Source organism: Canis lupus, chromosome 33 (assembly GCF_048164855.1).
Source record: "Canis lupus baileyi chromosome 33, mCanLup2.hap1, whole genome shotgun sequence".
NCBI lineage: Eukaryota > Metazoa > Chordata > Mammalia > Carnivora > Canidae > Canis > Canis lupus.
The window spans coordinates 3,032,253-3,044,908 of record NC_132870.1 but is presented as its reverse complement, the minus strand read 5'-3'; the positions used below and the strand labels follow the sequence as shown (position 1 = coordinate 3,044,908).

The 12,656-nt window shown below is 42.7% G+C and overlaps 1 protein-coding gene across 1 annotated transcript in view; it reads right to left on the bottom strand.

Annotated features, from left to right (window-relative positions):
• Window positions 1-8,201: 8,201 nt before the first annotated feature.
• The window catches only part of FRAS1 (Fraser extracellular matrix complex subunit 1), a 435,467-nt gene continuing 431,012 nt past the window's right edge, over window positions 8,202-12,656 (bottom strand). Inside the window, exon 74 of the mRNA XM_072810116.1 lies at window positions 8,202-11,958. Within this exon, the coding sequence (XP_072666217.1) occupies window positions 11,365-11,958 (594 nt within the window). The 3' untranslated portion in view covers window positions 8,202-11,364. The remainder of the gene's footprint in view (window positions 11,959-12,656) is intronic.

The following is a 12,656-nucleotide window of genomic DNA, read 5'->3' as shown; positions in this document are numbered from 1 at the left end:
CTCAGTTACTATTTTTGTGCATGTGGTTATACTTGTTTCAAAATATTGATATGTTCATAAATATTAAATTACACCCTTCAGTAGATTTTTAAACTTTAAGGAATTATATCATGATATATAGTCTTCCACTAGCTCTTTTAGTTCAATGCTAGCTACTCTAATAGCTACAGTCATTTTAACTGCTGCATTATATTTCATTTTAGGACTACATCATGGTTCATCCATCCTTCTTCTGATGGTGGACATTACATTGTTTCAGTATTTTTCTACTATGAATAATTTTGCAATGAGCATTATTGTACATAGTTTCTTGTTCACAGGCATATGAGTTGGTGACATTATCACTTGAAAATAAAATAAGGAAAGAAAAAAGAGAAAACACTTGAATGCTTGGTACAGGAAGCAGGTGGTTACTAGGAGAAGGTATGAAAAGCTTCCAGATTAGGATACTTCAAAGACCAGGTTTTTTTTTTTTTAAGATTTTATTTATTTATTCATGAGAGACACACAGAGAGGGGCAGAGACAGGCAGATGCAGAAGCAGACTCCATGCAAGGAGCCCAATGTGGGACTCGATCCGAGGACCCTGGGATCACACCCTGAGCTGAAGTTCAACCACTGAGCCACCGAGGTATCCCAAAGATTAGTTTTCAAGTGGGACAATATTGTGAAAAATTTGAGAGGATGGACGGATGTATCAGCTACTGCCACCATAATGTTATATAACAAGCCATCCTGAAATTCAAGGGCCTGAAAGAAGTCAACTACTCTCTCAGATCTGCAGAATCTGGGGGCTGGGGTAGCTCTGTTCATGTGCTCATTCTAAGTTCAAGCTAAAAGGGCAACACTACCTGGTGGAAGCTCTTCTGGTGATGTCAGAGTACAAGAGGGCACACGCGACTATACAAGTACTTCTCAAGCCCTTGCTTGCACCATGACTTCTAACATCTAACATCTAACAAATAGGATGGCCAGTCCTTTTTGAGTGGGATGGATGGGTGGGTGGGCAGAGGATAATTCTGAAGAGTACCTTAACCCATCTTAGCCGTATACTGAGTGGTGTTGAGGAGGGGTTGCGAGCTTCCAACGTGGCCAAACTTTGTCAAATGGAACAAGGACAACTACAGAAGCTCCTACATCCAATATTCAGGTCTGGGGACAGGTAGGAGTTTTGAAGCTCTCAACATCCCAGGAGAGTGTTAGCCATGGATATATGACTTTCCTAAGAAAAAGAGCTCAACCGGTAAACCATCAAATATTATTTTGGTCTTTGAAACAACAAAATATTCAACAATTTAGTTAATTTTTTTAAGCACCAGCTGTATACCAGGTGCTGTTCCAAATGTGTTGTGCACATCATCTTATTTAACTAACACCCCAACCAAATGAGGTAGGTCCTATCATGTATTATTTCTAAGAGTTGCAGAAACTGTACAATGTAAGATCCTGGGCCAAGGTCACACAGCCAGTAAATCATGTACTTAAGATTCAAACTCAGTCGACCTGCTCCAAAGCTTATCTTAATCAGTACAATAACAAATCTACACATAACGCCAAAAGGCTGACTCAAGGCTCCCATGGGAATGAGGGGGAGGAGGAAGGAATAGCCGTTAATCTAAGTGAAACTATTCTTTTATGTTCAAAAGCTCCACAGTTACAGTCACATTCTCTAATAAGAGAAACTTCCATTATTCATGATCCCTTGTTAGCTCAGTAGACAAGGGAAGAAATATAGATTAACTGCCTTTTATGGGTCCCTCCCATTTCTGGAAGGAAATTATTCAACAAAAGTGACCCATGTGCAAAATGTTGGTTGACATGCAGCAGTAGGAGAGGGGCAGATGGTTTGGGTATTCTGACTTCTGTGGCTCAAAATTCTGTACCAAATTATGATGGACATGTATGGTAAGCAAAATAATGGCCAAAACAATCCCCAGAAACTTTAATATGTTATGTTACATGGCAAGGAAGAACTATGGTTGCAGACGGAATTAAGGTTGCTATCAGCTGACCTTAATATAAATATAAAGAGATTATCCTGGAATATCTACATGGGCCAAGTATAATCACAAGGGTCCTTATATGGGGGAAAGGGGAGCAGACGCTGAGCAGAAACCTCTAGAAACTGGGTAAGACAAGGAAATGAATTCTCTCTTGAAGCCTCTAGATGGCATGCAGCCTGCTGACATTGTGATGTTAGCCTACTGAGACCCAGTTTGGACTTCTGACCTCTAGAACTGTAAGATAATAAACTTTTGTCCTTTTGAGCCACTAAATTTGTGGTAATCTGTTACAGCAGCAGTAGAAAACAAACACAGCACTCCTGTGGGCATGACCTCCACCTGGGTGCTTCTACCCTCCAAGCAGTGCAGTTTGAGCTTTCTATCAGAGCCAAACAGAAATTGAATAAATCTGGTTATAGCTAAGAAAATTTAAAAGAGAAAAAGAATAGTTCAACTTCCTCGGTTAATAAAACTTTATTTTAAGATGCTTGCACGGTTGGGTTTTTTTTAATTCTAAAAAAATGTACATCAAAGTCTTGGCTCTGAAACACCCTGCAAACCCCTCCCCCGCCCCCACCCCGGCCTCATCCCCTCTACTCACTGCTGCCCCTTCAGGTAAGCACTTTCTTTCTTTAACTACTTGTCTAGCCTTTTCATGTTTTTGTTTTGTTTTGTTTTGTTTTGTTTTTAAGCAAAATCAAGCAAAACAAATACACAAAAGCAGTACATTTTTACAGTTTTGGACCTTGTTTTCTCAATTTTTTGCTTTTTGATCAAAACAGAGGTGTGGATTTATTTTAGTTAAAATTCATTTGTAAATATTTGTTGACTGCACACTACCTGTAATACATAGCACTGTGGTCAATGCTATGGAAGATTAAAGGGACATAACGAGACAGAGCTCAGATATCAATGAATTTATAATCTGAGGTCAAGACCAGCTCCTGGGAAGCTAAAGTCAGTAATTCATTTATGTTTTATGATTTGTTATATATAATGCTAACCTCTGGGGAAAGGACTTGTGGATGTAGAAGAAAAGGGACACTAAAAGTCTGGGACAGTCAAGGAAGTATGCAATGCAATCGGAAGGATTTTAACATTATCGTTTGAAAGAATTCTTTCTTTCTCATTTGAAATTAGTGTGCCCCGTTTTTCTTAATCACAGACTAAGGTTACCTTACTGCCATTACTATTACTCTGAGAAAAGTTGTGAAAATATTCACTTTAAGAAAAGGATTAGAACTAGTAAGTTGTCATTTAGCTGCTTGTAAGCTTTTGGTTTGCTTTATCTACAGTAACTTGAATGGTCAGAATGAATTTTTTTTCTAGCCTTCCAGTGGATAATACATGATGCCCCTTTACCAATACAGAGGCTGCTGGGCTTCAGAAAGTTCTAGAGCAGTGGTTCTATGGGCTGGGATATGGGAACCTGTTAGAAGTTCAAATTCTGTCAGACTTATCCCAGACCTACTGTTTTAATAAGCCTTCCAGGTGACTCTGATGCAGCCTAGAGCTTGAGGACCACTGCCTTAAGATGATATCCTTACTTAAATGGAAGAGGAGCTGCATTGGGAAAAAGCAGAGAAACAGCCTTGCTTAAAAAGCCAGTGCATGGGAGCCCGCCAGATTCATAAGGCTAAAGTCATGATGGGCTTTCTTCCAAGAGAGAAAGTGTGACAATGTTCTGCCTTCCATTGTGCATTGTAACTCCTGACTCCCGTTCAGAGTTTGCCACAATAAACTATTAAGTACCGTCTCATCCTGGAAAATTCTGGAATTAGCATAGTGGCAGGAGGTGGATAGTTATTGAGAACCTATTATTTCCGCCAGACATTGAGTAATGAATGCCTTTGCAGACATGGTGTTATTTCATGCTTACTAACCAGTTTAGATTTAGTGTGATTAGCTTTGTTTTGCAAATTATTTATTTTTTAATTTTATTTATTCATGAGAGACACAGAGCGAGAGAGGCAGAGACACAGGCAGAGGGAGAAGCAGGCTCCATGCAGGGAGCCCGACGTGGGCCTCAATCCTGATCCCGAGTCTCCAGGGTCACGCCCTGGGTCGAAGGCGGCGCTAAACCGCTGAGCCACCCGCACTGCCCTGTTTTGCAAATTTAGAGACAGGCTTGGAGGGCTCCGGTAACTTGCACAGCTTGTGTGCCACACAACCAGGAAGTCATAGGGCTGGATTTACATCCAGAAGGAAATGAGCTACAGGTGGTGTTAATGTAGGATTTATTTTAATTATTTCAGGTTCATGGTTTAACATCTGGTTTCAGGATGGCAACTTTGAAGATTTTATTTATTTTACAGAGAGAGAGAGAGCGAGCGAGCAGGGGGAGCTGCAGAGGGAGAGGGAGAAGCAGGTTCTCCTTTGAGCAGGGAGTCTGATGTGAGGCTTGATCCCGGGACCCTAGGATCATGACCCAAGTCGAAGGCAGCTGGTTATCCAGCTGAGCCACCCAGACACCCCAGGCAAAGTATACTCTAACCATTTTTAAAATTATTCTTATTTTAACAACTGCCCAGTTACCATCTTTTGGACTAGAGTCATGCTATGGCATCATTAGAAAGCTAATATTTTTTTCCTCAAAGGATGAATTTTCCCAGAAGGAAATGTTGGATGATAATAATGATAAAAGTTAGGATCTCAGAAACCAGGTTTGTAAGAAAAAGAACTCAGAAAAGATGATTTGATGAAATTTTCACCATTTTAAATACATAGAACTACTTTCTAGTTTTTCTAAAACTTCTTCTAGAAGCTAATTTTTCCTATATCACCTTTTCCCTCTCTAAATAGAATAATTTGCAAGACAAATATAAGATTTTGGACCAAAATTATTAAGGTATATTTAAAATATGTGCTAGAATGGAGGTAAAAACTAATAAAGGCAGATTTAATTGACCAAGTGGTTGTAGATATGAAATATATTTGCTCTTACAGTGGTGAGGCTGGCTTGACATGCAAAAGCAAATTGCTAAATTTTTAGGAATTTTGCAAGCAAATCCAGCCATTATTAAACATTGTACTAAATAAGCACAATTGAATAAATTATGTTAAAAACAAAGACACCCAAACTTCCTAAATATTTTACATTTTACTGTTCTTGATCTTTTTGAAGCTATTTATGTCTAGTATATCTGTGTAGTAGAAATTCTGTATGAAGTTGAGATCCTGTGCATCTCTCCCCAACTCCACGTTCAGGGAAACTGTGGTGGTAGGTTGATTGGCCATGGTGGGGCGTATACAACAGAAAACCAGCAAATGCTACAAATCAGGCCTCTGCTGACTCCAAACGCTGGTCTGAACTTTTATCAGCATGCTGCTGCTGATAGCAATGGGCAAACTTAAAATGAAGACATGATTTGAGTTCAAGTGTTTGTCTTTGAATTATATCTGAAAACTATGGCCAATGGCACCGAATTTAAGGACCATTTAATAAGAGTTCTGGCAGAACAGAAATAGCATACTCAGAGGGTTTGGAGAATTTTAAAAAGGGACTATTTACAGGGGAGCCTGAGTGGTTTGGCTCATGTCTGATCCCAGGGTCCAGGGATAAAGCCCCACATCGGGCTCCCTGCTAAGCAGGGAGTCTGCTTCTCCCTCTCCCTCTGCTCGCTCAACCTCGTTCATGCACGCTCTCTCATAATTTTTTTTAAAGGACAGAGTGTAGGCAGCATTAGGTTAAAGGAATCCAGACTGATGATGAAGACCCTAGGACTAGAAAGAGGATGAAATCATTACTGCTTTTACACTTAACAGGGCAAGGGAAGGATGCTGTTACCAGAACTTTTTGTGAATTGGACTGTGGAAGAGAGGCTGTGGCTCAGGAGGGAACCAACCAGAACCACACATAGCAAGGCAATGGGGAGTAGGGGGGCAGGGATAGACACAGTGTAACTTCTCTCCCATCAGTTTGGCCAATTTTGACCAGAAGCCGAGGGGCAAGGGAGTGTTGGAGAAGCATTTCTGGCAAGTTGGTTTCCTGGAGCACAAACAGGGCAGAGAATCCCTGTAGAGACAGAATAAGCAGCAAAGGGACTTTTGCTGAGCCACTAGTATTGAGCATTGGTTCATTTTGTTTTTTTGGGTTTTTTGTTTGAGCATTAGTTCATTTTGGACACATTCCTTAGTGAGGGATATTTAAGGGAGACATCTTGAAACGGTATTTTAAAATATATATATTTAATTTATTTATTCATAAGAGACACAGAGAGAGAGGCAGACACACAGGCAGAGGAAGAGGCAAGTTCCCTGTGGGGAGCCCAATGCGGGACTCGATCCCCAGACCCCAGATCAGGCCCTGAGCCGAAGGCAGATGCTCAACCGCTGAGCCATCCAGACATCCCTTGAAACTGGTTTTTAACTATTAATCCCAGAGAGTGGGATTCTAGTCAACTTTTATAACTAACTAGTCTTGGAACTTGGTGGCCTTAAAGGAGCCAGGGAGAAAACTGATAGCTGTTCGTTTTAGAGAAAGTTGTAGGATGGGTCTATTTTATTGTACTAATCAAGGGACCACACTTTTCTTTTTTGTTTTTTAAAGATTTGAGAGAGAAAGCCAGAGAGAGAGAAAGAGAGCGAGCGAGCACGTGCAGGAAGGAAGGGCAGAGGTAGAAGCAGACTCCACGCTGAAGAGTGAGCCAGACGCAGAGCTCGATCCCAGGACCCCAGGATCCTGACCCTAGCCAAAAGCAGACACTTAACCGAATGAGCCACCCAGGCACCCAAGTGACCACATTTTTCATGACAAGCATTAAATCCAAGTTATAGGAACTTTGGACCATTTTTTAAAATACCAATTTGTACTTGTGAAGAAGGCCTTTTGGTAAAGACTGGAAATCCTACTTTTCATATGGCACTTTCAAAGAAAATTATCCAGGACAATGACCTGCAACTATCTCATAGGGTTGTCATGAGGACTGAATGAGGTAGAAAGTGCTACAGAGTCATTGCTCCTGAGTGCCAGATGTGCCCGATGTATCACTTGAGCGTCCTGGGCTACTTGCTACTCTCAGGACACCAATCTAAAGGGCTCCTAGTTAGAGTTCTCTCGGGCTCTTTGGGGCTAGATATTACACAATTGTGGCATTTTAGTATTAGGCTGAGAGATCTAAAACAACTGATACTAAACTATTTTTTAACCAACAAAACCAACGATTATATGAGGCTGAACCTGCTGAGTTATTCTCAGCATCTCAGTATCTCCCTCTCCTGTTCCCACGTTTCTTCAAAACCTTCATCTGTGAGGTATTGCAAGCTCTAAATGAGAACTCATTTTTTTTGCCACTTACCCCCAAGTTTTCTAAGTTTTATGCCTGTGAAATTGCAGGTCTCAAGGAGCATTTTCATAGTCAATCTTAATGATTCAGAAATTGCTTCCTGATAGACCTTCTCTATGGGCCAGAGAGAAATGTGCACTAGGGCTTAGAGCTCCGCTGTTAGGCAAAGGACAATCACAGGAAACCTCCAGGAAGTGAGGGTTACACAAAGTCTCAGTAGTACCTAAGGAAATCCTAGGCAGGGTAGTGGCCTCCTTTCCCCGGATTTTATGAAAACATGCTTTCTCAGGTCTTGCTGAGATTGCAAATGTGCCATGAAAAGGTGCCAACAGAGCTCTGCTGCTCACTGTCATTGGCAATATTTTTGTTTTTTCATATAAAGTAGCTCCCCTGAGGGGACAGAGACACAAATGCACAGACTCCCAGAATGCCAAGACAGGGCTCAGTTGCTTTCTGACTCTGCCATTGCCTCTTCACATGCCAATCATCTGAGCCTTGGTCATCTCTCCAGGGTGAGTTAGGGAGACAAACATTGACGAACGTTCATGGTGCATAAAAGGACCTAGCCATTTTCACACTACATCAAGGGTTCTAAGAGGGTTTGATGGTAATAAATACAGCATAAGTAATCATCTTATTGTATTGCGCGTGGAGATTTGTATTAGTCCTCTTCATACTAGGGTTTCGACCGACTGCAGAAGCTGAGCTAGGATGATCTGGGGTTGTGTACTTTCTTCTTCCTCTGGCTCTTAGCATGGTCAGTGTGTGTCTCAGAGTCAATCCCTCAGGCAAGTTTTCACCAAAGAACTCAGCCTCAAATTTTGGAATGCTTTTGCCATCTCAAAGGTGAAGTCTTATGTTAATGAGAGGAGTCATCTAAAAAGAGTGTGGAAAAAAATGCAACCAGACCGTCATTTATTAATACAAATTTATATAGTGGCATATGCTATTGGAGAATTCAGAAATTCATAACACACAGATTAGTATTAGAAATACAAAGATCACTTGAGTCAAGAAATCAGGTTGACAGCACCACAAATGTTTCACTCTGTCTGAGCATGTGTGTTGTATCCAAGAACAACAAACACCTACAGGACACTGAGACTGAATGTCCTAAGACTGTGCAAACACATTCTGACACGGCTTCCACACCCAGCAGCAGGTATCTGCAGGTGGCCTCCCGGAGGCCTGGGGACCTTGAAAGCAAGGCAGACAAAAGGTATAACCTTCTCTCTTTCAACCTTTCACAGCCAGTGTGGGAGACCAAATAGCAACCCCTGAGGGCTTTCTGTTCCTTCTCATCTAAGGGCATGATATAGAAAATCAGTAAAACACACACAAGGCATTAGTGAGCAAGCTAAGAGAAATTGAAAGGAGGGCTGTAACTGAAATATAATCCCGTATGGGTCACCAAGTTATTGGATTTCTACTCTGAAATAGAAAACATCAACAAGCTGAAAACCTGTATCAAAGGAGCACATCCCAACTTCACATCTCTGAGCACTTTCTATTTTGTGTGTGCCCCCGGTAGAGATTGCCGGCATTCGAGAACACGGCTGCAGTGAGGGGAAGTGCTGGAACGGAAGGGGTGGGGAGTACTTCCAGACTTTCCTTTCACTCAGAGCTCACAGTCTCAGAGTCCTCCCAGGATGCTGTCCTTGTCACTCAACACCAATACGTGGAGGCTGCTAAGAGCACTTGGAGGCCTCTTGGTCTCTGTGTCTACACAGTCTGCTCATGTCTGTACTCTCCCCATGCACGTGTCCTAATCAGGCCTGGAGGGATGTCCAGGAATATCTGAGCAAACGAAATAGTGCTGCTCTATCGTCTAAGCCTTCTGGCAAGTAGGAACAGTTACACAGAACAGGCCAGATCAGAAGTTGCTCCACAAAGATGGGCTTCCATTCCTTTCTTGCACAATTAGCATGAACCTTCTAGGTCGTTCTGGAGAAGACTTCACACTGGGCTGATGAGTTTCCCAGCTACGAGACACCAATTCTGGATGTTCCTGAGGCTCACACAGAAGTTCTGCCCCACACCGCCCAAGCTGACCTTAAGGAGCCAGTGACCAGTCAGAGGAGTTTCAGGTTCTGGGCTCACCCCTTTCTTTTTCTGAAAACCTCACTCACCTCAGAATGAGGAGTCAGACTTTCCTCCAAATGTCCTGCGCTGGAGCTGAGTCACAGTTTCAACTTCCTCTAATACATTCTGATGATTTTTCTGTTCATCCATCCTAAGACTGCTGCTAGACTCCCCCTACATCCAGCAGTGCTTCTTTGTTGCAATGAGGCTACTTCAGAATCCAAGCAGAAGAGGCAGTTTTGGGGTGTTTTTTTCCCTACCTGCCCTTGTGATCTTGCCACCATCGTCTTTCACCTCCCCTTTCACCCATGACACCATTCATCTATTTACTTAAATATTTCTGGAGTGCTCGTTCTGTGCAAGGCACCGCTAAAGAACCAAAGGCGCACCCCCAAGGCCTTTTCTTGAGAGCTTGGAGTCTGGTAGAGATGTCAAAGGCCTCTCGTGGCTCATTCTTTCTAGCTTTTAGAACCAAAGCGCAGTGTGGAATGTTCTCCAAGAGCTTGGGTCATTCTGACACAAGTATTACACAATGTGAACGTTCTGCTGTTTGCTCAGTGGTTATGGTGTGCCATGTGTCAGGAAGAGAACATGTCTTTTATTCCTCAGTAATGAAATTGTGCCTTTATTTCAAAGCAACAGAACACGCATGCTTGTGTTTTTGCCTTTTTGGTAAGAACAAAAAAGAAACACAAAGGCAAGCTGTGTGTGCATTTCATATAAAATTCTGAAGCTGCTATTTGAACACTAAATCATTTTAAAGCCATGTGTTTACAGCCTCGTCATATGCGGATGTGGTAAAATAAATGCCTGAGCTACCCGAAAAGAACCCCCGAAAGGAGAAATCCCTGAAAACCTGTCCTGGGACCGGTGCCTTTAAACACTGTGAGCATCGGTTCTTTATCTATTGTGAGTACTAGTTGGCATCTATTAACTCAGATTTCACTCTGAGTGGGGCTTTCTCCTAATTGGCTTTATTCAAATGAATCACTTATTTTTCTGAAACCCTAGCAAAATAAAAAACTCACAGCTACACAGGTTTGTCTTATTAGACTGGGCAAAGCCTGGGATAGCAGGAAACTGTGCTGGGTTTTTAAGCACCCACAGCAACGTGGAATAAAACGGCCAGCTGCCCTGATCTTGTTCTGCATCATTCTTTGTCAGGGAGGATGTCCCGATGCTTCCCAAGTGTAGTGTAAACCAGTTGGGCATGAGAACATTCTCCTAGGCCTAGGGGGCCGTGCATCACTAATATTCCAGGTGCTGGTCAGGCCCCTCCTCTCTCTGGGTTTCAGTCTGCCCTTCTGTAAAAGGGGGTTCTGCTGTGCATCTGCTAGACATCTAGCAGGGGAGGTGTGTGCTTTTTCTTGCAAGTTGTAGGACAATGCTCTCATCCAGAGCACTTTGAAACCCCCAGGTGAAAAGGCTCTGGAAATGCAAAGGACAGCTGGAGGCCATGGAATGCAAGCTGTGAAGCAGATACAATAAGCAAATATATAGGTTGTGCGGAGTAGCAGAATTTTGAAAGGATTTGGGAGTGTCAGCAATCTGAATTCTGCAGTCAGGAGGCCCAGGAAAAGCCCCAGTCTCAGAAAGCTGGAGGTGGGGGAGGAAACCAATGGCCCTGAACCACCCCCAACCCCAGCCCAGGAGATCTGCTGCTGTACATCCCCATGTCTGCTGAACTCCAACAGCTAGTTGGAAAGTCTAACCCCTGCCCGATACTGAAATACATGCTTTCTAAGACCAGCCTTATAGAAGGAGCAGTCTGCAGCTGCTGGCACTACTGAAAGAACTCTGCTCCAGAACTCTGGGTCTCAGTGGTTCTTTGTTTAATGAGGTAGCTCAGTTGTGAGCTGATGCATGTGATGTGTGCCTTCTGTCACTCAAAGCTATAGTTTTCCCTTTTTAAACGGTAAGGTTATAAAAATACCAGTATTTTCCCCTTGTTTTATAAAAATGCTCTTAGAAAAAAATACATATGGGTCTCCTCCATTAAACTTCTGTTCCATCTTGCAAATTGTTGTGAACTCTGACCTCCAAATTCAATTTTTTTACATTAGTACCTTTAAACCCATAAGCCCCCCCAGTTGCACTTAGTATGTTGACATTCCGCACGGTGCAGTAGTGTCTGTTGAAGTTCTTCTCCACCTTGTCCGTGCTCCTCTTGGGCACATCCACCTTGGTGTTCAGAGGGTATTCCTCCAAAATGTCCTCCATGGGTGGTTTCTTCCTCTGCTTCTGGCATTTCCTGGTGATGAAACAAGCCACCAAAAACACCAGAAGCAGGAGCATGATAGCAGCTAGGGCACTGCCGATAGATGCCCCAGTTTGGGATAGAGAAGCAGCCACAACTGGCTCTTGCATCTCAAGATTCAGGGATTTCATGTTGGTGCCATTCTTGACTTGGTCTCCTTCATTGTCATAGATGAGGGAGTCATCAAGGGTCAGCCGGCCACTGGGGTCCACCAGGTCCCTTCGGTTGCGCCTCAGAGACGCTGTGAGAGAGCGCTGGACCCGGGGCCCTGAGATGGTGTCAGGGCCAATGATGTAGATCACCTGAAGATACCATTGGTGTCCTGCTTCCACCTGCCGGGGGATGGAGACAGAGACACAAACCAGACATGTCATTGTTGCCCACAGACCACTTAAGAAAGGAAATGGAAAGACAACTGCCATCACAAACCTTGATAAACGGTTTCAACAAAAGCATTAGCAGTTACTGGTGTCTGCTTGTCAAGAGTTGAACCAAATATTATAGGTTCTACTTTATTTCCAAATTAGGGTCATCTTGAGCCAGATATTCACATTCTTTTCTGTTTCCCTATCTGTGTATGGAATAGCCCTAAGAATTTATCTTTCATGGGCTCTTTAGCTAAGTAAATACTTATGATCGTCAGTCTTTATTGATTGCAGTGAAGTAACCAAATTAATAACTATATTTATTCTTAGTGACCTTCAACTGTTTGTTATGCTAACTTAACATTTTTTTTAAGGTTTTATTTATTTATTCACGAGAGACACACAGAGAGAGGCAGAGACACAGGCAGAGGGAGAAGCAGGCTTCCCACAAGGAGCCCGATACAGGACTTGATCCCAGACCCTGGAATCACACCCTAAGCCGAAGGCAGATGTTCAACCGCTGAGCTACCCAGGTGTCCCTAACTTACTATTTACTGATAAGCTTCAGTTAAACTAGAGTCATTCAACACATATCCACAAAATACCTACTCTGTGCATAATATGCAGATACATGACAAAAATTTCCTAAATCCGAACACTTCCTG